At 41.1% G+C, this 24,542-nt stretch overlaps 1 protein-coding gene across 2 annotated transcripts in view; it reads right to left on the reverse strand.

The window, feature by feature from the left end:
• STK39 (serine/threonine kinase 39) overlaps positions 1–24,542 on the reverse strand; it is a 252,102-nt gene that overhangs the window by 80,140 nt on the left and 147,420 nt on the right. For both annotated transcript variants that reach the window (XM_074363833.1, XM_074363834.1), the window contains exons 11-14: positions 19,328–19,450; positions 19,206–19,235; positions 11,889–11,951; positions 10,065–10,132 (exon numbers count right to left, since the gene is read on the reverse strand). In XM_074363833.1, the coding sequence (XP_074219934.1) occupies positions 10,065–10,132; positions 11,889–11,951; positions 19,206–19,235; positions 19,328–19,450 (284 nt within the window). The remainder of the gene's footprint in view (positions 1–10,064; positions 10,133–11,888; positions 11,952–19,205; positions 19,236–19,327; positions 19,451–24,542) is intronic.

Genomic DNA, 24,542 nt, shown 5'->3' on the forward strand with positions numbered 1-24,542 from the left:
GCTTAGCCCTTTGTAAAAGGCCACCTCCGGTCAGCCCACAGGCACACACCTTCTTTTAACCATGTGACACCCACCTTAGCAGCAGCCCTCAGACTAACTGTCCTCAATCTAGCTAACAACCCAATGCATCACGCTACTGAGAAGATGCTTTTTACCACCATTTGCAAAAGCAATGACTAGTGATAGCCCTGATAACCTGTAGTGACTGAGTATCTTATAAATAGCCAGGCCCCTGCCCAGATGTTCCATGAACTGTCCGTTGATGCACAAAGAGAAACAGTGTGGAACAAGCACTAGAAAACACTCCAGGTCTATGAGAGAGTGCTGGAGAAGGCAAAGACTCCCTGAGTTAACCAAGTGCCTCCCAGCCATGACTTAACACCTAGGAAACACAGGTAACGTTGGATAATGATATAAATGAAGGTGGCAAGGAAAACAAACTCCAATTCCTGAGTAAGTGAGAGTCCTGGTACCTGCCTTACTATTGTGCCTCTGACCCCAGGTACGGGGATGCCTATTTAGATAGAGCATGAAAGGCATAATCCATGGAAGAAATAATTGATAATCTGACTTCATTCAATTTAAAAGCCTCTGCTGTGCAAAAGACAGCAAGAGAATGAGGAGACAAGCCACAGATTAGGAGAAAATATTTTCAAAAGACATACCTGGTAAAGGACTACTGTCCAACATATACAAAGAACTGTTGAAGCTCAATAATAAGAAAACAAAGAAAAATGGGCCAAAGACTTTGACGCTTCACCAAAGAATATATACAGAGGGCAAATAAGCATATGAAAAGATGCTCCACATGATAAGCCATCAGGGAAATGTAAATTAAAACAACAAAGAGGTACCACCACACACCACCAGAATGGTGAAAATCTGGAACACTGACAATGACACCACCAAATGCTGGTGAGGATGTGGAGCAGCAGGTACTCTCATTCGTTGCTGGTGGGAACACAAAATGCTACAGCCACTTTCGAAGGCAGTTTGGCAACTTCTCACAAAACTAAACACGCTCTTACCATACAGCCCAGCAATCATGCTCCTTGGTATTTACCCAAAGGAACTGGAAATGTATGTCTATGCAAAAAAAGGCAGATGGATATTTTATAATAGCTTTATCTTAATTGCCAAAATTTGGAAGCAACCAAGATGTCCTTCAGTAGGTGAATAGATTAAAACAAAAAACAAAGAACTATGGAACACATAGAAAATGCGTATTATTCATAGCTAAAAAGAAATGAGCTACCAAGCTATGAGAAGACATGGAGGAAACTTAAATGTACATTCCTATGTGCCACGTCAACCATATGACATTCTAGGAAAAGTAAAACTATGCAAACAGTAAAGGGATCACTGGTTGCCAGGGATGTGGGAGGGGGTTAACAGGCAGAGGCCTTTTAGGGCAGTGAAAACACTCTATGTGATGCTATTATGGTGGACACATATCATTATACATTTGTCCAAACTCATAGAATGTACACCACCAATGTAATATAAACTATGGAACTTGGATAAGGACATGTCAGTGTAGATTCACAGATTGTAACCACGGTACCACTCTGTTGGAGGTATTGATAGCAAAGGCAGCTATGTATGTAGGGGATCCAGGGGTAAATGGGAAATCTTACCATCCTTTTAATTTTGCTCTGAATCTAAAATTGCTTTAAAAAAATAAAGCCTTAAAAAAAAAAGTCAAAGAAACAGATTCTTCTCTAGAGGCTCCTGAAAGGACACAGCCCTGTGGACACCTTGATTTTAGCCCATCAAGACCCATGTAGACTTCTGACTTAAAGAATTGTAAGATAATAAATTTGTGCTGTTTTAAGCCACTAGGTTTGTAGTAATTTATTACAGGAGTGATAGAAAACTAATACAAAGACCAACAAATGAAATTCACTGGGCAGCAGAGATGTCTCGCTGTGCTACCAGTTAACAACTGTCTGAATCTTATCAAGGAGAATAAAGTTTTCTAGCACTCTGGGAATTGCAAAATAAAGTTGAAAGTATATTCCAGGGATTCTGGTTTCAATGGGCAAAGAAAAGTTAATGCAAAGAAAGCCCCCAAACTGAAATATGCTTGTTACCTTTCCAAGACTCCACATTTCGAGGAAGAAATCTTATCACTCATTATCTCCAGGGATATGGTTAACTGGGAACCGAAATAACTTTGCAAACAGACCTCAGAATTATTCGGCTCTGATCAAGAGGACAAGTCCTAAGAGACAACCTTCCCTGATAAAACTGGAGAGGAGAATTTTTAGAATGCTAAGAGCAGCAGGTTACCTCATCAGCAGCTAGAAAAGGTGGGAGTATAAAAAAAGGGGAAGAGAGAGAGCCTCTGCACAGTGACACAAAGGACAACTTAAAATACTCGGGTGTTTGCTAAAATTTCCGGCCATTACCAGCCAAGGTATAAGGTAATTAACATTGACTTAAATGCTACCAAAGCTTCTTAAGGTACCCACTATTTTTTTTTTATATTTTATTTTATTGAGCTAAAGTCGATTTACAATGTTGTGTTAATTTCTGGTGTACAGCATAGCGATTCAGTTATATATATGTTCCTTTTCATATTCTTTTTCATTATAGATTATTACAAGGTACTGAATATAGTTCCCTGTGCTATACAGCAGGACCTTGTTATTTATCTGTTTTATATATAGTAGTTAGTATCTGCAAATCACAAACTCTTGATTGATCCCTCCCCATCTTCTTTCCCCCTTGGTAACCATAAGGGGGAAAGAGGTTTGTTTTCTATGTTTGTGATTTTGTCTCTGTGTTGTAAATAAGTTCATTTGTCTTTTTTAAAGATTCCACAAATAAGTGTTATCATATGGTATTTTTCTTTCTCTTTCTCGCTTATTTACTTCACTTAGTATGACAATCTCCAGGTCCACTCATGTGGCTACAAATGGCATTACTTTATCCTTTTTATGGCCGAGTAGTATTCCATTGCATATATATACCACCTCTTTATCCAGTCATCTGTTGATGGACATTTAGGTTGCTTCCATGTCTTGGCTATTGTAAATTGTGCTGCTATGAACATTGATTGGGGTGTATGTATCTTTTCAAATTAGTTTCCTCCAGATATGTCCAGGAGTGGGATTGCTGGATATTTTCAGTTTTTTAAGGAATCTCCATACTGAAGGTACCCACTATTTTTAAGACATATTTTCTTCCTGCCTATCTGTACAATGATATTAAAAAATTTTTTCATGAGAAAGTAGTGAGAGTTATGGGAAGACAAGAAAGTCCCAGAAATGTGACCAAACAATTGGTCCAGCAACTTAGACTGAGCTGGCCAGAGCACAGCAGAACTTAACAATGAGCAAGGAGGCAACCCCCTCTGTAGGCTTTTGGGGTCCTATTTCTGGCACTGACCACAGCTGGTCAGATGACACTGCACAATTCACTGCCCTTCCAAGGTCAGCTGAGAGCTTCTCTGAAAACCTTCTGCATCAGAGCTGCAGGAGGTAAGCTCCACAGAGGCACGCCAGCTGCCACCTCTAAGCTGCCTGCGGGAGGCAGGAAGACTTTTCACGAGGGAACTGTCTACCAGAGAGGGCGTTGGAAGAAGCAGTGTATCACACTGACACTTCGAAATTCTCACGTTAAGCCCTGGTCCTGAGACCCAGCGGCAGGTATAGCCAACAGTGGATGCTGATGACAACCCTAGAAGTAATCTGAGCTGGATATACAGGAAGGATCCTGGTCCTGCATGACTCTATCTCTGCGACAGAAACTGTCTTGCAATTCCTAGAGCGTGGAGTCCTTATATACTTTCTGAAATATGTTAGAGAGATTATACCCAAAGAATTACCTTGCTTGGGAACTTTTATAGAGGAAGTCCAGTAAAGAAGTGTTTTTGTACACATTGCCACTATAACATCAAAAACTATTGTTCCACTACAACATCTTTAGCTACAAAAAAACTAAATAAAATCTTGTGAGGCATTTTGATATTAAGTTTGTGGAAAATGTCTTTAGTTAAGAATCATTCAAAATAGATAAACAAGTTTATACTGTATAACACAGGGAACTATATTCAATATCTTGTAGTAACTTATGGTGAAAAAGAATATGAAAACAAATACATGCATGTTCCTATATGACTGAAGCATTATGCTCTACACCAGAAATTGATACAATATTGTAAACTGACTCTATTACAATTAAAAAAAAATATTGAGGGTCTATCACATGCTAGGCATTGTGTAAGGCTCTAAGAGAATAAATCTCTCATCTCTTCCAACAGTTATGTCCCACACATGTCAATTTCCTGTAATCCCAAGCTGCTCACAGCAAGCAGCCAAGAGAGGATTTCTTAAAGAACATGCACTAAAGGGAAGAACTTAAAAGAACGGTGGCAAAATGGAAACTTGTGTTTGTGTTCTACCGTTGGGGGGCATGTTACATTTGGGAATCATTCACTTTTGTGGCTTCTCAGTGCAGTGCCTTAGTTAAAACCCTGCTCTAACACTATAAACAATAGCCAAAACATAGAAACAACCTAAATATCCATTGACAGATGACTGGATAAAGAAGCTGTGGTATATTTATACAATGGAGTACTACTCAGTCATAAAAAGAATAAAATAATGCCATTTGCAGCAACATGGATGGACCTGGAGACTGCCATTCTAAGTGAAGTAAGCCAGAAAGAGAAAGAAAAATACAGTATGACATCACTCATACGTGGAATCTTAAAAAAAAAAAAAAAAAAAAAAGTAAAGAAAGAAAAAAGAAGACTAATTAACTTATCTACAAAGCAGAAACAGACTTACATAGTAAACAAACTTATGGTTACCAAGGGGGAAAGGGGTGGGAAGGGATAAATTGGGAGTTTGAGATTTGCAAATATTAACTACTATATATAAAATAGATTTAAAAAAGCAAATTTCTTCTGTAAAGCACAGAGAACTATATTCACTAAGTATCTTATAGTAACCTATAATAAAAAAGAATATGAAAATGAATATATGTATGCATATGTATGACTGAAACATGCTGTACACCAGAAATTGACACATTGAAACTGACAGTACTTCAATTAAAAAAAAAAAAAAACTACTGTAAGAACTCAGCACTAACAAAGAATAAGGAAGCCGTGTCAGCTGCTACCAGGATAGTGACAGGTCTCTGACCCAAGAGCCACAGCCAGCCCCTATAGTCCCCATGAGCTTTGATACTGGGCTTACTCAGCTACGTATCTCCAGGTTTCTCAAAGTCTGAGAGCATGTCACCAAGGTCAAAATCCAATGCTCAAGGGGATTTTTCTACTGAGCAGTTTTCATACATCATTTCTGCACATATAAGCTTTTCTATGCTGCCACACTGAAAAACTAGAACTCCGTAAATGTCAAGTAATTCTTTAAGTGATACGTTTTGGCACATTCAGTCAAAATGTAAGGCGGCCATTTAAAAGGATTCTGTAGATTTACACTCATGGATATGAAAAGAGATCAAAGACATTACCAGACAAAGAAGAGCATAAAATACTATGTGTTACGTGATACAAAATATTTATACAAAAACATTAAAAAATTTTATAAATTAACAGGCGTAGAAAAGAGTAGAAGAATATCAAGAGGCTAATAAATGCTCTCTCTCTGGGTAGTAAGATTATGGAAGATTTTATTTCTTGTTCTTTTATTTGACTTTCTAGATTTCTAAGATGACCATCTATTGCTTGAAAATACAGAAATCTATACATTCCCTATTGCTGAAAGTATTTGCACTCACAAACCTCTTCTTGCTCCACTGTCAGAAAGGAAATGGCATTATCTCATAATGAATGGTTTCTAATTCTTTTATTTTGCTTCCTTTACATTACCACATTGTTCTGAATACAGATATTCCTTCCCTTACCATGTTTTCCAGAAGAAGGATTTTGTATATGCAAAAGACCTACAGCCTACACTACCCTGTATCTTCTATACTAATAACATCTCCCTAAACTATACTGTTAGTTATACTGGGTTAACATCAGAAGACCCAGTCTCCAGCCTAGGTGTACTATCTCTCTGATTGTAGGAAAGTTACTGAACACCCCTTATCTTTCTTTTTCACTAATGAGCAGCAAACATAAGATGAAAGGAAAAATTAAATCAGGCAAGAGATGTGACAGTGCTTTTAAAGCTGCAGCACTACAAATGCTGACTGCTATTTTCATCATCATCTTTAATATCGCCTCCAAAATATTTTCAGGTATTCCTGTCACAATATTTAATGATGAGTTGATCAGGAAACACTGTTAAAAGAATACTTAGGTAAAATGTTAACGAGGAGACAGGTAAATGTAACAATCCTGAAAGTACGTGAGTTTCTCCCTGCGTTCAACATGGAACTCAGTAGAGCACGGCCAGAGGGTCAAGTGCAGAAGAGCAAGGACCAGTGTGATCAACAGACCCAGGTTCAAGCCCCGTTTCCGCTTCACCAGAGCTGGAAGGTATTGGACAAATAACCCCGACGACTTTCCACCTTCATCTCTCACCTGTGAAATGTCAGTCACAACAGTATTCATGTCATGGAGGTTTTATGATGATTAAACAAGACAAAGCACACATAGTGCTCATCATGGTGCCTGGTACACAGTAGGAACCTCATCTTTTTGAAGGACCTCACTTAACAATCTAGCCAAGATGTGCAACAGTGATGCCAGTTCTCAGAGGAAAGGTGATCACCAAAGGAGAACATTTTATAATTATAAAAAGTGAAAATGCTAAATATTTTTCATATTAAAGAATTGTTTCTAATAACTTGGTGCCTATGCAATAATACATACCACTCTACCAAAACACAAACATAATCTTGTCAGAAATAATTAAGTCTGTTAAGGCCTTTCCCAAAGACCACACAGCCTTACACTGCCCCGCAATTCAACCTAACCATTATTCTTCTCAAAACATGGATGCTGAAAAAAATAAATGCTGGTTACTATGGGAACAAGTAAGCCAAAGGTAACATTCAAACAAAAGGGCGCTCACCTTCCTTTAACTACGCATCACTCTCCTTTTCATCTGTCTTCTTACTGCCATTTATCGCTTTCTACCTTGTGTTAGAGTCATTTGTGCAGGGTCTGATCTATCCGCCTACATGGTAAGCTCTTTGAGTGCAGAAACTGTCATATTCTGGATTTTCAACAAAGCCTTGCACAAAAGAAAGCCATAAATAAGTAGTGTGGGGCGGGGTGGTGGGGCACGGGGGAAGAGCACTGCCACGACTGAACACTAAGCTTACACTATTTAACCTTTGGGGGAAATATTAATCAAGTCTCCCAACTACTTGACTAGTAAGAATTATGCAATGAACCTGATTTTACAGGCTAGAGAACCATTTAAGAATTCTAATCCCTCCTGAATGATGACATGAAATTAGAAATCGAGCACACTGATGCTAACACAGTGAGCAACCTGGTTTTTATCAGCTTCAGCTTTCTTTATGAAATTATAACTTACTAAGTCTAAATTTTACCAATATTCGAGGTCAACTTTTAGTAGAGAAACTAAAATAATAAGTCAAATGAGGCCATATTATCATGCTAAAGGATTTTTGTTAAAATAAATATCCCATTCTAGAGATCATTTTCCCTTCCAAACAGGAAAGCTATTTTGTCGGTCTAGGGTCTTTAATTGGCCCACCAAGATCTAGTCATACTGCTACTTAAAAGCCAGGTAAATTCATTACGAGCAAACTGACAGGCTAGATCAAAGCGCCTACGTGTAACAACTGTCACAGCCGCCTTCAGCAAGATCAGCTGCCGTCCACAGGGCTGCGCCGTCAAAGCATGAACAGCATTCAACACAAAGGAATCGACACTTTAAATGATAAGTTTATCATTTTCCCAAATCACTGAACCTAACTCTAAAAAACACATGTTTTATGTCAAGTATGTGAGTATTCTATTTTATGAAAAACATACTAATGACAAAATGTGTGTGCAATGTTTAACTAAAACCAGAAATTGTATTAATACCTAAAGACAAAATATAAATTATGAGGTGGCTCACTTGGTATTTTTCTCAACAAATTCCTTCCCGGTAGAATTCCTTAGAACCTTTAATGTTAATGTTCCTTGTGATTTCGAAAAAAAGTGTAAGTGTGTGTGTGTGTGTGTGCGCGCACGCGTGCATGCACACGCAGTAAGCAGATGGACAGTACACATTATTTAACTTATTTGAACATGGAACCCTTTCTTCACAATCTTATAGGACTGACTAGTTCAAGCTACAAACTCAGGAAAACCACCATTTAGACCAGTGAAGACAAGGATAACAAAAGTTGGCATAGGCTAAATATCACTAAAGGTGAACAGCGAGGATCAGAAGGCAGATACAGAACTATATGGTGAGAGACAAGGCTGAAGTTACTTGCACTGGTTTGCCTAGGAGAGGAGAGCGAGCCTGGCAAATAACAAACCGCTTTCAGAAAAACGATGGAACGTAGTTGTTCTGTCTTGTTCCAGAATCCTATTTGGAAGCAAGGCTCAAAAACATGCATTTTAAACACTATTAAATCAATTATACTTCAATTAAAAATATGCATTTTAACACACTCTTCAGGAGACTTTTATCCAGAGAGACTGATATTTGCTCCAAGGGCCAGAATTTGAGCCCAGAACAGTAAGGTCAGCTGAATCTTCAGGAGGAAGACAGACTGTAACTTCTCAGTATCATAGGGGTGATCAGGGAAAAAGAGTGAGCTGATGCCTGCACAGAGGCTGGGGAAACATCCAGCAGGGATGCTAAAGGAAAGACTCCTGCCTATGTCAAATAGGAGACCAGGCTGCTGGACTCTGAGGGTCAGTCCAACACTGCAGGCTCAGAGGGCCAGACTATAACCTCTGTAGTCTCGCTCACCCTTGTGTCTTAAAGATAAACACTGAGCACGGCACAGAGTGGGTTTCTCAGAAATATTGGTGGAATGAGTGAATAAATGAACAAATGAAAAATAAATAAAAGGAGTATCTGGTTCCAAAATCAAGCAAAAGGGGAACGGGCTATTTCCTTTTTGGAGAGTGCTAACTACACTAATTGTGAATCACAATCAAGGCTACTTTGGAATATAAGGAAAATAGTATTGTAATAATTTCCCACCCTGACTTGGAAATCAACCCTGAACTAAATCACACCGAGGGTCGCTGTGGGGTTCCTGTGGTAAGTGTGTGAAAATGCAATGCAGATTGTCAACAACCATCAAGAAGGAAGGGGTGATGATGGTGATGATAATCTACCTTGACAGATTATGATCATTCAGAGGGCTGGAAACTAACCTTGAAAGTGAATCCACCTTTTATAGCCACAGCTCTGAAAATGGTCCATTAGCCATGGGTTTTATTTAATTGTCAAAGGAGAACATATGTATAACTTATTTCAAAACGCATTCAAAAAGGTGACGGTGTTCTGACTGACCTGGTTAAGTTAAGCTCTTTACAATTTTCAGCAAATTTACTTTGTCTTGAGATACCAAATTCTTAACAAAAATATACATTAAATTAACCGTTCTTTAAAAAATCCTTGAAACAGATTTCATTCGCTAGATACAAAGACTAAACTGTCAGGAACCATATTTGTATCCATTTCCTCAAAGACTGAGGGTTCTTTCAAAATATATCTATCATTTCTCCACAGTGGCTGATCAAACCTGTCACTGAAAAATGTTCTGAACAGGCAACTTGCAGTACAAGCATGGTTTATTTCTGTCAGACAGTGACTGCTCAAGTGTGAAAGAAACTCATTAAAAATCTCTTACTGTGATCTTACATTGTAAAAAAAAAAAAATACCCAGGAAAGAAAAGGCAAGAAAAAAAAAAAACTTAATGAAGGGTACGCTGAGCCTGCAGATACACTCATAAGGTGCTTTTCTTTCTTATTCTTCTCAAGAAAACAGTGAGAAGAGAGCAACTAGTCCTGGGAACACAGCTCACACTGGGCATTTGGGGAAATCAAATAAGTTAGCAATTCGATTTTATGCTAGTATTATGAAAAGCTAAGGAATGAGATCAGAATACTGTAGTATCGGAAAAGTGATGCAAAATAAACAATATTATTTACCTTAATCTTAAAACAAGGTTCACGGCACAAGTAGCTTCTCTGTAGTCTTCACTAGCGTTGGGTAGGCCCTTTAAAAGGAAAACAGCAAAGCGTTACAAACCTGGGAAACAAATGCATAAAACCATAACAGCCCTTCATTCAGAGAGCCCTTTCTTCCTGGAAATTTCAAAACTAGGTCTTTACACATGCAGGTTTAACACCTCTGTGCCAAGGCTGGAACGATGCCAACTTTCCACCACAATTGTGGATCTGAATGTTGCACACAAAGCTTCGGTTGTAGGATGGGCCCTCTGAACAAATAGTATGAGCTGCGGTTAAGTCCAAAGAAGAAGGGCTGGCCATCCAAAGAGGCACCCTGCACCCCGAGCCATGGACTGTAGCTACCAGACCTTGGTGATGCACAAAGCTTGGGTACTTTAAACTTCAGGATGCAGAGGGAGGGGCCTCGTAGGTCAGGCCACTGTTTACCTCTGTTGCCCTTCTCACCTACAGCCTATTTCCTTGAACACAGATCATCGATCCTGAAGGCCTCCGCTATGACACAGCCCCTCCCTACTCCGACAAATCCCTAGGCACGAGACCTCCCTGCTGGAGTGGAAAAATAAGGGAATTAGGTCAAGTCTTGGCTCTGCCACTGACCAGCTATGCAACCGTGGGCACGTCATTCTCTGAATGTATTTCCTCATTTACAAAATGGGGATAACACCTGCCCTGAAAGTTTCCTGGGAGACTAATACATACGAACATGAGTTCAACTATACCATGTTACACAGAAGTAGGTGTCCTGACCCCTTTCCTGCTTCCTTTACTCTAGGCCTTCTGACCCGTCGTCACTGTCAACTTGCCTCTTCTCATTCCACCAATCCCCACAGTTGATCTCAGGGTGTTTTACTGAGTTGCCTGATACAGTGTAAGGCCCTGAGCTGAACCCTGGCTCTGCCTCTGAGCACCTGTGCAACCTTGGATGAGCCACTTCACCTCCACCAAGTCTTTGCTTCCTCAGCTAGAAAACACGGGTCAAGGACTAGATAGCTGACCTGCAACCACGAACTCCCATCACTCTACCTGCTCAGCATACAGCTGTTTCATAAAATACAGATCAGGTAGAACAAGAATAAATTTAAGTGGAATATGCGGGTTTAGGGGCAAATGTGATCTCAAGGCTGGTGATACGTGAAAGGACAACCATGCTGAGAGCCAAAGGGCCTGCCTATTAATCACACGGCAGACCAGGATGGGGGCTGCACTCTGGCTCTCTGCTCACAGTCCTGCCCCGGCCCGCGCAGCAGCCTTCATCAGCACCCAACACAAGTTGCGGCACATGTTTTCTGTCATGTAACTTCTGATATGAATTCGTTTCAGTCACTGGACTATTATTTCTACAAGGCAAGTCATAGGGATAAACTGACCCATGAAATTCCATGATGAAAGAATTACAAAAACAGGTTATAGCAATCCAACCAGAAGCACAAAAGAAAAGTATCAATTAACTATAATGTTCTGTGGCTGGAATCTAACAGAACAGAGTTATTTTCTTTCCTTTTCCTGTTTCACACAGCACTGGCAATCTCAGAAGCAGGCTGGTAATCAGTTCCTGCTCTTGAACCTGTCATTTAAAGGCTGGAGGTCCTGAAAACCATGGTCAAAAGTGACAGTCATCTTTTCTCCATATCTATTAAAAAAGAGTTTACAAGCCCCTGATTTGGAAGCAGTACCCTGATACCATCTATCTTTCTAAAATGTTGGGTTTTGTTAAAAAAAAAAAAAAAAAAAAAAACTTTCTACAAAGCATCTTGAACATAAATGACTGGCAGAGAAACGTACCTGAGAGTCCTGCACAGAAAGGGACTGTATCTGCTCGGGTATGCTGCCCGCGTTCACCGCCATCTGTCAAGAGAGCCACGGTTAACAGCACTTAAGGAAACCGAAATGAGACATTAAGGTCAATGTGGTTATACTAAGTCTCAGTTACCAGAGACAAAAATTTTAAATAATTTAAGCAATTTTAAAGCACCATTTCCTGGAGTGTGGCCCCCTGACTACCTGTATTGGAATTATCCAGGACACAGGTTAAAGATTCCTGGGCTCCACCCAGCCCGTAATTCAGGATTTCATGGAGACAGGAGAGAATCTGTATCTTAAACAATGTCCTGGATGAGCCTTAGGCTTTTAGAAGAACCACCAAGCTGAAGTGAAAAAGCAGGGACTATCTGATATTTTAAACTTGATAAAAGAAAGATGCCCCAGGACTTTTTTTCCCTTGTTGCACAATTTCATCTAAAGTTAAGGACCCCCTAATGAAAGAATGCTAGGATTAGTAAAACCTACCCCTCTAATCATAAGTTTGAACAATTTATTCAGAGCACTGGATTTCAAAACTATAGAAGGGCAGCTGGATTTTTAAAACACCTTTTCCCCAAAAGAAAAGCTAGAGTGACAGGTTATATTTTTCTCTCAAAATTGGAAACCTAATCGTACTGTGATATCCCAAATATTTCTGCCTCCAGCCCTACTTTTGTAAACTCTGCCCTGGAACAAAATTTGAAAGACAAAAAGGTAAAAGAGAAACAGCAATAACAAAGACCAAAAAATATATATTATTTCCTAAGCTGACTGTCGATTCTAAAATTATCAGAGGACCAGAAACTCTTTGTGCCGAGAGTCTTCTAAAGTTTAAGAGCCTAACAATCTTAACTTTCTGTGCTTCCTCAAAAATAACTGTGTTGGTGATGAAGAAATAGGGGGAAGCGTACTGATGTCTGCAATTTACTTTGAAATGCCTCCAAAAATGAAGATGGGCTGATGGATGAATAGATGGCTGTGCATGAGATAAAGCAAGCCTAGTAATGGAAGGATCCAGGTGATTGCTGTGTGGATATTCACTATAAAATGCTTTTAATGTTGCTGTATTTGGGGAAATTTTCATAGTAAAATGTTGGGAGGAAATGACTCTGTTAGAAGACCAAACAATTTGTGTCCCTTAACCAGAGCGCCCTGGCCTACACCAAATGATTTCTCGTAAAAAATTTTTCAGGCTGGTTCCACAATCTTAACTAAGGTTCGAGATACAACCTAAAGCCACATCAGCACTTACAGAATACCCTACCGTTAGTCCAAGAAAGACTGTAATCTGTAACCTGGCATTTATTGGAGGGGACAACCAGGCCCCACCTCCTGCCCCACTCCCTTACTCCTGGACAATTGGTGAGAAGGAGAGATATAAACCTGGACTAGGGGCTGGAACCCCACACCCACCAGGCAACCTCACTGTGTAGGTGCACTCTGCACATTATGAAGAAACCAATCTGTGGCTCTCACGGGTGCAGAAAATATGTAGAGATGCAAAGGAGTGGTGAAGAGGGAGGTTCCCTGAACAAAACATCCTCCTTGACAACCAATCGTAGTCTGCCAAATTTCACCATTACGCACCCCATTCTATCAGTTTAGGGCATGACTTTGGGTGTACATTTTCTGATGTAAAAACTTATAAGAAAGCTAACCTATTAAGCAGCTGTCATTCATTAACAGTATAATATAAATTTGTCTATTGGAACTTAGATTTGTTTTTAAACAGTCTGCTACAAGCAGGGGACTTGAGAGAATGGGTGATCTGATAGGAAAGAGAGAGAAAAATAGATTAATGTTGGACACAGCCCTGGAGAGAGGCCTCTGGGACTGGGTGAAAGAAGAAAAGATCTTTGAATGGAGAGAAAAAAAGGACAACGCCTGCTTTCCAATTTTGCATAGCTCTCTGCCTCATCTTCTCATTTTCTATTTTTAAAAATACTGTGGCTAAATGCAATGTGTTATCCTGGGCTGGATCCTGGAACAGAAGAAGGATATTAGTGGACAAACTAGGTAAATGCCAAAGCCGTCTAAGGTTTAGCTGATAGTAACAAAGCTTTTGACGGCCGTGCCAGGGTTATGAAAGCAATGAACAGCACAAGAACATGTGTGAAGCGTGTACAGGAACTCTGCACTATCTCTGCAACTTCTCTGTATGACTAAAGTTATTCCAACACAAAAGGTTTATTTTCAGAAATATAATTTCTAACTTTTGCCACAACCAGTCAGAAAGACAGTCACTTGCGGTAATACCTTTTAGAAAGTGGTATCACAAAAGCACCAGGTTAAAGCTGTCTGTGGTGACCAAGGCCGAGTACAATCAATCTGGAGGAAGAAACCAAATCTCCCCCTCCAACTACAAATGGATGTAAGACAAACGCGTACGAGATCCGACAGGTGCTTGGAAAACACAATGTCATCAGAAATCATTTTAAAAAGCTAAACGCAGTTTTAGCAATCACCAAGCAAAAGCAATGAGTAACATAAGCAATGACTCTAGCTTTCACATTGTGTCTCATCTCTGGTAAAATTCACTCAACCTAAATCCATACCAAGTCTATCTTCTCCTTAGAACAAAGTATCAGAGTTGGGGGGAAAAAACCAGCCTAGGCTCCGTAACAAAATTCTTCAGCGTACCTGTTATGGGCCCTGTAGGGCTTCAGGGCTTCTGTCAACAAACCTTCCCACCTGGCATTAGTAACTTGATTAAGATAAATTTGCCAAGGGATTCTGAAATGTCTTAGGGTTTTTTTTCTTTGTTTTGTTTTTGGTTTTTTTTGGAGGGGTGGTTCTTGAGACTTCTGATAGGCAGATATTTAAAGGTAATTTTCAGGAATTTGGAGCACACACTCTCCTAGACTCCAGTCTGGACTTTTAGATTCGGAGCGAGTATTCCTTGTCAGTGGTCCTCGATCCTAGCCATGTGTCAGAATCATGTGAGCAGCTTTTAAAAAGAAAAAATCAGAGTTGCCCTGGACATCACCCCAAACCATCAAATCATAATTTGACTTGCTGGGTTATAAGGATCCGCATTTTTAAAGCCTTCGATTTTTCTGATATGGAGCCAGGGTTGTGAATCATGTTTTCATGCCACCTAATGGAGGAGCTACTGTAAAATGGATGCTTCTGTATGACAGAAGTCTTGGAAAATGTCCTCCTCACCTAAATGCAATCAAGGGGAAATCTGGATTTAAAGATAAAGTCCATTTTACTTTTATATAGAAAATTCAGGTATAAAAATTCATTAAAATTAGAAGATATGTACTGATTATTTCACAGTCTGACCAAAAAAGACTCCAAAACTCACTGATCAAAAAGATCAAACTGTAACAACAAAAATAAAACAGCCAAAAAAAAAAAAAATTAATAATGAGATAATAGCTGGGAAGATTTATATAAGCTAGGAAACCCTGCCTAAGGAAACCAGTCTTTGCCAATACCACCCCCAAGCCCTGCCCCAAAGAGATGAGCGGCTTCTGGAGCTCTTCTATGTAACCCCCCACCCTGCCACAGCGCCCACCGCAGCTCCACACAGAAATCAGGCCCAGGTTAAATGTTCTTTCAACTAACGTCACTATTAACATTACTGCTGTTTAATGACCCTGAGTCTCCACTGGCTTCCACCATCAAAGTGGAGTAGGATAATAAATAAAGGAAATTAACATGAGTTATTTACTTATTACAAATTAATAATTACTAGCAGGTGACTAATACTTTGCAAGGCTATTTCTAAAAACCCAGGTTAGGGACACACTAGGACCAATTTCCCTAAGAGTTTTGCTATGGATCTCAAGATAAGCAGTGTAAATCTGGAACCTGCCCTTTTACACCAGAATCTATCTCCAAATATGGCCCAGTACTAGGCACACTTTCCTCATGTCCTCTGGCAAACGCTGTCTCTCCCCAGCCTTCTCAGTCCTCTCTGACTCACGCTGTAACACCTGGATGTTCTGCCTTACTCTTCCCAGGAAGCCAAGGAGCCCCTCACAATTAAGCATTTTCAAAATGCCCCTCCTTTGTTGCAGCATCTCACTCTGGGACGACTAAGGCTACTTTTCCTGAACTTCAGCTTAATCATATAATGTCTTCTAACTTCCCCCCACTTCTCAGCTGCTCATAAATATGATATGCGTATTGAGGCACTTGTTTAATGTCTGATTTTCAGTGCATGGGTATCCATGTCCCCAACAAACATGTACAGAGTGTCTACTAGATACTAAGGGAACAAAAACATAAATAAAGTACTGTACCAGTCCCCCAGTGGCTTAGAGTCAAGTGAATAACTAAACTGCAATTTAAATGACAAGCATTATTGAAAAGCTTATTAACATGTCAACATTCTGGCATTTCAATGTGTCATTTGGTACAGATAAGCAATTTCTCTCAAAGATGCTTAAAGGTATAAGGTACACTGTCTGAGGCTGTATACGTTAGTACAGCTTTTTTTCCCCAGCTTTATTGAGGTGTACTTGACCAAAAACATGGTTAAGATATTTAATGATCTCTTGAAAGCAGCTATAAACATTCAAAAGCAGCAGATTCTGTCGAACGAATCAATCACAATTCTGCGCACCTCTGCTTAGCTTGCATATGTGCTCCTCAATATGAATACACAAAAACGCTAATGGAGTAGCTTATAATAGCAACCCAAAGTCTCACCAAGAAGGAAAAGGTTAATCCATTTGGATACATATACTACTCAGGAGTTAAAAACAAAGAGGGAGATCTACAGCAACTCATGTGGAAAGACTTCCAAGATAGAAGGCAAGATGAAAAATAATTTTTATTGTCTTCATAACCCCATTCATGTTTTTAAAGTGATAGGCTAGATTTCCCTGTGTACATATTTCTGTGTTTATGAGCAGGAAAAGGTCTGAAAGAAAACACTGCAAACTGATAACCTCTGGAAAGAAGAGACAGTCACATGGGTAAAGAGGGTAGCAGGATAAAAGTGGTTCTTCAGAGTTATTCCTGTTTAATCCCCCTATGCCTTTTAGAAGTCTTTACTATATGTCTCTCTCAATAAGGTCTATCCAGACCAATCCATTCAAAATTACAAACCCGACCATGCTACCTCACCCTCCACCCTACTCTATTATTTTCCATCACTCCTATTCCACTGTAGCAAACCACTTAACTCACCTATGAGGGCTACTGGATATTGTTTATCTACTCCGATTGGAATGGAAGCTCCACAAAGACAGGAATTTCAGTTTTTCTCACCGATCTATCCCCAACACCTACTAAAGCAGTGTACATAGTAGGTACATATATATTTGCACATTTAACAATTTAAATTCCCTTTAAACTAGATAAAAATAATTTTTGCTTTGCTTACAAAAAGTGATTCGGTGTTGTTGGCAGATCAAGGGGCTACTTTAATTAGAAGTTGAAAGGACACAGGAACCATTACTACAGGGACTCCAGACACAGCTCAGGACACTGAAATGCCAGATGTGCAACACACACACACACACACACAAAACACACAACAACAACAAAAAAAAACCCTGGCCTCGGAAGCTGTGTCATGGTAGGTGGGGCTAGTGATTCCTAGAGTTTGGTAGGAGTGTTTGCATTCAGACTCATGTTTCTATTCAAGAAATAAGAAGCCAACCCACGTGCTACCTTCATTGTAAACCAGTATAGGAACAGATATATGCCACTGAGAAATCAAGTAAGTCTAGATACCGTGACATGCCTAATACTTTCAACTCCCACTCAAAAGGTCAATAAGAATGTGTGATGTGACCCAAAGACAGCACGCTCCACCCTACTCTCTTCCCTGTCTCTGAAGAAAATTGGTTTGCCAGAAAGATACTGCTGTTATCCAGATACCACAGCCATTATCAGAGCAATTTCGATGAACACACTGCAAGATATTCTCAAAATAAACTTAACAAATCCTCACGAGGAATGACCTCTACCCTTCCATCTGTACTAGAAAGACAGGATTCCAGTAAATACCCAATGAAGATGTCCTGCAGTGAATCAGCGACTGTTTTTGAGTCAGCGATGCTGGCTCATGTCATTTTGTTCTGTTTCTAAGAAGAACTGATGCTTTTTAGTCAGAGACACTCAGAGATGGATGAAAAGCCCTGGCTGCACTTCACTCCAGGGAAAACAGGAAAGTGGGCAGGACGGCAGAGTTCACGACGAACAGGCTAAGGTCATTCTTAAAACCCAGCAGGGTGTGTGTGTCGCCAGTGCCCCACTGTGGAGCTCACCACCCTTGCAACTTTCTTGACCAAAGCTTATATTTTATTTACAAAGTGGAAAGATTAATTCATATGATAAATATAGGAGGAAACAGGATCTGAAGCAGAGTTACCAATGGAGGCAGGCAGACTGAAAAACCCCTAGGCAAGGCCTGGCAGTGAGGCATGAGGATGAAGAGGGACCAGAGGGAGGGGAGAAATGACAGGGGAGAAGTGGCTTCTAGCTCTGATGCTCACTTCATAGATGGCCCGGCTGGCTACTGCCACTTAAAGCGGAATGATAAGACTTACTCCATTTAATTAAAAGGAAATGTCTGCTAATTAAAAAAAAAAAAAAGCTGGGATGGATATCATTTGCAGCCCAAAGCCTTCTGTTTTCCTAATAAGAACTCATCAAGGTATACATTAGTTACTAGGTTTGTAAAATATTTGGAGCTATTTAAATATGCTCAAATTTCCTCTAAAATTAGCAAGTCCTTTGAACTACAGTCATCACTAGTCATTAGGATAATTAACCAGTGGAGGAAGTAAAGTTAATCAAAAGATGACCAGTTCTCAAAGGGAAGCTGATGAAAGAGGGTCCCTTGTCTACAAAGTTACCCAGGAGATTTAAAAATCAGGACCAACAGATTCAACCTAGAATTTCTAACCACTTGAATATCTTGCTTGACTGTCCACTAAAAATCCAGAAGGAATTTCTCTTATGCACCTACTATGTTTTCTAAATGACACTAATACTGAAAGTTAAGATTAAATGAATAACTAGTTTGTGCTAAGAACCCCACTGAATGTTTTATGTGTATGATTTCACCAATCCTCACAGCAACTTTATAATTATTGTGACCATCCCCATTTGACAGAGGAGGAAACTGAGGCTCAGAGAGTCAAGTACTTTGCCCCAATTTACACAGCCCCAAAGTAACACAGACAGTATCAGGACCTGCAAAATCTAAGTGCCTTTTTTTTTTCTATACAACGAGAAGAGCAAAATTTCACAAGTTCTCCACCAAATGAATCAGACTCTGATACTGGCAGGGGGGAGATGGGAGAGGGTAGCAAATAAATGACCACCACTCACCTCTGGATTTTCTTCTTTCACTCTTCGTGACTGTAAAACAATTACATATCCATTAATATACACCCCCAGGAAACCACAAAAACAAAACGTACACAGGTTGGCAAATCATCAATGTCATTTACCTTTTCTTGAGAAACAGCTGCCTTCCCTTCTTCACTTTTTTCATCCATCTCGTCGTCACTCCACTCCCAGTCACCGTCTTCGGTTTTATGAAGGTGACCACTTGACCCCGGAACTCTTCTTACCTGAATCAAAACAAACCCACCCAATTCTTCACCGGTCGAACATGAACAGTGTTCGCAAGTGCTGCTACTTGGGTTTCTCAGCATAAACCTATCCTGAAAATAACCTGAGTGGTTAAGAATTCAGGGAGAACCTGCAGCGAATACCCCAAACTACACAGCCTCCGGATCCCCACGTGCGTCCTCTTCCCAAAGACACCGTGTTCCCGAAATGCATTACTATGTGCACATAGAACAAAATATTTTAGAAGATCCCCATACACATCAGCCACGAAGGATCAAGCCTGCTTCTCACCGTGGCTTCAGTTCACCCTTTGTTAATCCCTACACATAAAAGGCCACATAGCAAGTTTCACAACTGCTTAAGGAAATGCATGCAAACGACAGACTGCTGACTGAGGGAAGGCAGGGGACTCAGGCAGCCCAACCTGGCCTACCAGCCTAGGGTGTCAGCGACCTAAAACCTAAATCAGAGAAGCAAATACCCTTCTCCTGCCACCTCGCTCTTTTTCAGAATGTTACATCATCCTGTTTTCCCAGGACTCTGCTCAACCTACTTGAGCAAAACAAAATAGCCCCAGACTGTTCTTAACACACCTGACGGCACTTCTGAGACTTCGCGAGATTGCTAGGAACACAACAAGACCATCAGCAGACACACCAGCTCACTGAACCAGATGGTAACAATCTTCTGCAATTATTTCAAACATTTTTGGAACTAGGGTAGAGATGTAATCCATGGGACATGCTTTCCAAGTGTCACTGTGGTGGAAAAGGTAAAACTTTTAAAAGGATAAGATGACTGAGAATAATGAGCCTGACCAAAGGAATCTGTCTTAAAAAACAGACCGAGACATGATGGATTAAAGCAACGTAGCGAGCCGACATGATGTGAATCTAACAGCCAGTGATCCACTGCTTCAGAAAAACCCCAAGTAGAAAGGGACCTTGGAGACAGTCAAGTCAAACATATGGGGAAACAAAGGCCCAGAAAGTGACCCAAGAGCACACAGGCATAATGACAGAATCAAGGCCAGAACAACAGCCTTCAGACCATCATTCAAATATGAGTCTTCTGTGCCACTGGATGGTAACTGTGAAAAAGCAGCTAAAAATGCCCTGGGAAGACTTTGAAAGGCTATGATGTAAAGACTTTTTTCCATAGTAGAAACTACTCAGTTACACCGTGGGAAGTTCGTTAGTCCCAAGGAAAACAGCACAGAATTCAGATGTAAAGTCAGCATTCACACGTGTGGGCTCAACGTGAAGCCATCAGCAGCGCGGGCTCGGGGCTGGGCGGGACGGGAAGGCGTTACCACGTGGAACTGGTAGAAGGAAGCTGACCACTTGGTCCTGAGCTCCCACATGTAAAGTTAAACAAGCTGAGCGTTTTTGTTCGTATCTGTAAACGGTCATGCTTTTTGTTTTTTTTAAAAAAGCTTTTTTCTCCACCTCAAAAAACACTTTTTAACAAATTCACCTTCGAAACACTCAGCGCTATGTAAAACCGCTTCTGTGCTTGGTTTAAGACATTTTTTTCCACTTGCATTTTGAGTCACTGGAGAGACCTGCTTAATGACAGTGATTTTAATGATGCTTATAGATGCTAGCAAAGTACTGTAGGAAAAAACGCTGAAATGCACTTCAGGATTTTTAGAACAGATTGCTCATTTTAAAGCTACAAAGAAATGGATAAAGGAAGAGAAAATTTTCTGTTGACATATACAACAAAATTAATTATTTTCTTTGTAACAGTAACCACGATGATAGGAACAGAGGACAATCTGTTAACGACGACATTAAGAGAAAGCATTTAAAGCCACGTCTACAAAGCATGCTCTTAACTAAGGAATAAGAAGACGCGTAAAATTTCATATCATAAACAGAACAAAATTCCACCTTTATTCAAACTGTAAAAAAACAAGCATGGTTGATGAGTTAGTATTCAAGTACTCATCCAAAAGATCACAGTAGGGAAATCTCTCTTTCTGAAAATAGTCAGAGAGCACATCTTTACACCCTAAAATAAAGTTTATGCTTTTTCCTCTTGCTCTATGTTTACAAGATCTTGTCAGTTTTGTTTCTACAAGCAGGACCCAACTACAGGCCATAAAAATGGCATCTTCTTCTCTTTTTATTTTAAAACCCGGATTGTCTCCCTCCTCTTCCTTTTACTTGGCTAGAAGATAAAGCAAAATGTCTAGGATTATATAATCTTGGACAACTGAAGAATGGTGAAACGGACCTTTGTGTAATAAACACTGGTTAAACAAATAAATGTAGAAATTAGGACAAAGAATGTTCAAAAATCTACATAGCATAAAATATTGGTATAAGCATAGCAAGAATAAGAATATAAATTTATTCATTAAGAATGTTCTCTGCGTTTACTGGAAAGGAAAAGCGCACAGCATAGTTTGAAACCCAGGTCTCACGGTGTATTTAGTGACGCTGACCTCTGCGGAAGAGGCCAAGCAGCAATTTTACAAAGTTACATCCTTGCAGGGAGTTTGTAGGGATGACAGGAAATTTTCAGCTCTTAGTGCCAAGGCAACTAAGTTTCACATAGTTTATAAACATATGGGGTTCTTATTCAGGAACTGAAAAATACTCTAGAAAATGGACACTTCAAAAAAAGAGATGTGTAAAACGTCCCTCCTCCCCCGCCCCCTACACAGGAGAACAGAGCTTACCTTCCGTTACTTTGCTCTTGTCTATTAAAAATGGTTCACTCAGTAAAGCCAAGAGGTGGCAAGATGAAATTTGTTTGCTGTTGGGGGTTTAAAAAAATAACCCAATGATGCTCAGAGAAATGAGCTCAATGTAAGTGATAGCTAGAGGTTTTCATAAACCCACAAGCTCCTCAGGTCAGAGCTGGCCATAGGGAGGCTAGGCAGTTTTACCTGCGATAACATTTATTCCCAAAACTAGGAGTAAGAGTCAACAGAGCAGCTCCCTATTTATACCACATCTCTGAAAAGGAAAGTAATATTATCTTTTTCTTTCTCAAAATGGCATTTTTACGGGAATCTATTCAAGAAATAAACTGAAGTTCTGATTCCCACCAAAAAAAGCCAGGCTCCACCAGGCAGACAGAGGGAACGGCGTGGTTCACCAGCCAGTCCTTGGGGCCACAGGCTCAGGTGTCAGAGGCAGAGCTAGGCCAGCAGAGCAGCCAAGGACAGGGAACGGCAGCAACAGAGGACACGGTCCTGGCAGCAGCCTGACTCATCCCCCCGCTGGTGCCCCTCCCAACAGGAGCTCTCTACAGATACCAGGGCCCAGGATCCCCATGCAGTATCTCAGGCTGCCCCCTGGCCCCAGACACCAGACCAGGAAGGACATGCACAAGAGAAAACAAGAGAGCCAGCAGGAGATCCTTCCACACACGGTCGGTGTCAAATGAGTTAGGAATGAAGCATCTTTCTCTCCACACTCCTGGACAAAGGATCAACGTGACTCAAAGAAATACTGACCACAACTGAGCAGCATCTGTCTCGGGCCTGCACGCCCCCTCCTTCCAAGGCGCCCACCTGCTCCTTCCACTGCCACGTTAGCTTCTCCCTGGAGTGGGACTTGGGGATCTCCCCGGAATGCTTTTCCGGTCCCCGGGAGACTTGTACTCCCCTGTGCCTCTGTTCATGGGAAGAACAGCGTGCCTGACTGCAGCCTGAACCCTAGTGACCTGGGGAGCCCACCCTTCTCACGTCTGCCCACCAAGGACATCCTGGACACGGCAGAGAGCAACACCCAGGAACTTTTCCCTTACTGTGCATTCTACTAGCCAGAAGTGTAAAGAATGTTTCTAATCAATTGCTGCTTTAACGTCCTTGAGGCCCGGCCAAGCAAACAAAAAGCCTTCTAAATCATCAAAAATCTAAAAATAAAATTATACTCACGAAGTTTTCAGCGGTATGTTACCATCCCCATAGCTGATGCTTGGACATCGCCCCCAGCTCTCCAGCACCTCCGCCCACACCAACTGCCTGGCCTCACGGTGCTCTCAGACCCTCGGTCTGCGCCTGCCTCTTCCATCAGCCCCTCCTGGCTTCACCTGCATCACGCGAGGCCTGGAGCCCACAGCTGACGCGCTTGAAGCTGCACTAATTAGCACCCCACGCCCCTGGGCCCGCTCCTGTCCAACCCACACCTGGAGGGAAGCTGTGGGCTCGGCCCAAACATCCATTCTCCACTCCAGAGCCAATGGCCTCTCCCAGTGGGGGCATCAGTGCTGCAACAGCTCAGTGTGTGGTCCCCAAATGAGCAGCAACAGGACCACTCAGAGCTTGCTAAAAATACTGAATTTAGGGTTCCACCCCAGACCCACTGGATCAGAATCTTCCTTTTAGCAAGATCCCCAGGTGATTCACATCCTCCCTCAGATGAAGCACTGGGCTGGGTAAGAATTTTCGCTCCTGTGAGTCTAGTCCCCTCCTCAGTCCGTTCCTGCTAATCACAGTGTTACTACACTTGAACAGCTAGAAACCTATTAACTAATGTAACTTTCACAGGAGCCCTGTGCGCTGAGAATCATTTTATCCCCCCATTTTTCAGAGAGAAAACTGAGGCACAGGGAATTTAAACAACTGGCTCAAGCTCGTGCAGCTGGGAGTGACAGTGCTTAGTCTGACCCCCGCCTCCAGGGCTACCCGCTGCAACTGCTGCTCACAGGAGGGCCCGTCTCACCCGGCCCCAACCACCCCAATAGCTTCCCCTGTGACCCTGAGAGCACCAGGTCCATCCAATTTATATCCCAAGCCTTCTATTCCTGATAAATATCTTCACACCCTCCCCCGCCCTTAGCCCCTTTCCCCTCTGTGTATAAGGAAAATGGATTCCTTTTCCTTGTCAAGACCAACGCCTCCTACCGAGCTCGTTTGTTTATTCAATCACTCAGTCCTTCAAGACACAAATAACCAAGGCCTTGGCCCCCCTACACCCATCATAAAGATGTTTAAGTTTCTCGTACAATTCTCCCACAAAAGGGGAGGAGTGGAGGGAGGCTCAGTTGAAGCAGCCACCCCAACATCTTTCGGAAGTTCCTCTCTAATTGCTGCCCTCACTCCCTCAGCCCATCCTGAAACTTCAGCCTCAC

This window comes from Camelus bactrianus, chromosome 5, assembly GCF_048773025.1.
Source record: "Camelus bactrianus isolate YW-2024 breed Bactrian camel chromosome 5, ASM4877302v1, whole genome shotgun sequence".
Classification (NCBI taxonomy): Eukaryota; Metazoa; Chordata; class Mammalia; order Artiodactyla; family Camelidae; genus Camelus; species Camelus bactrianus.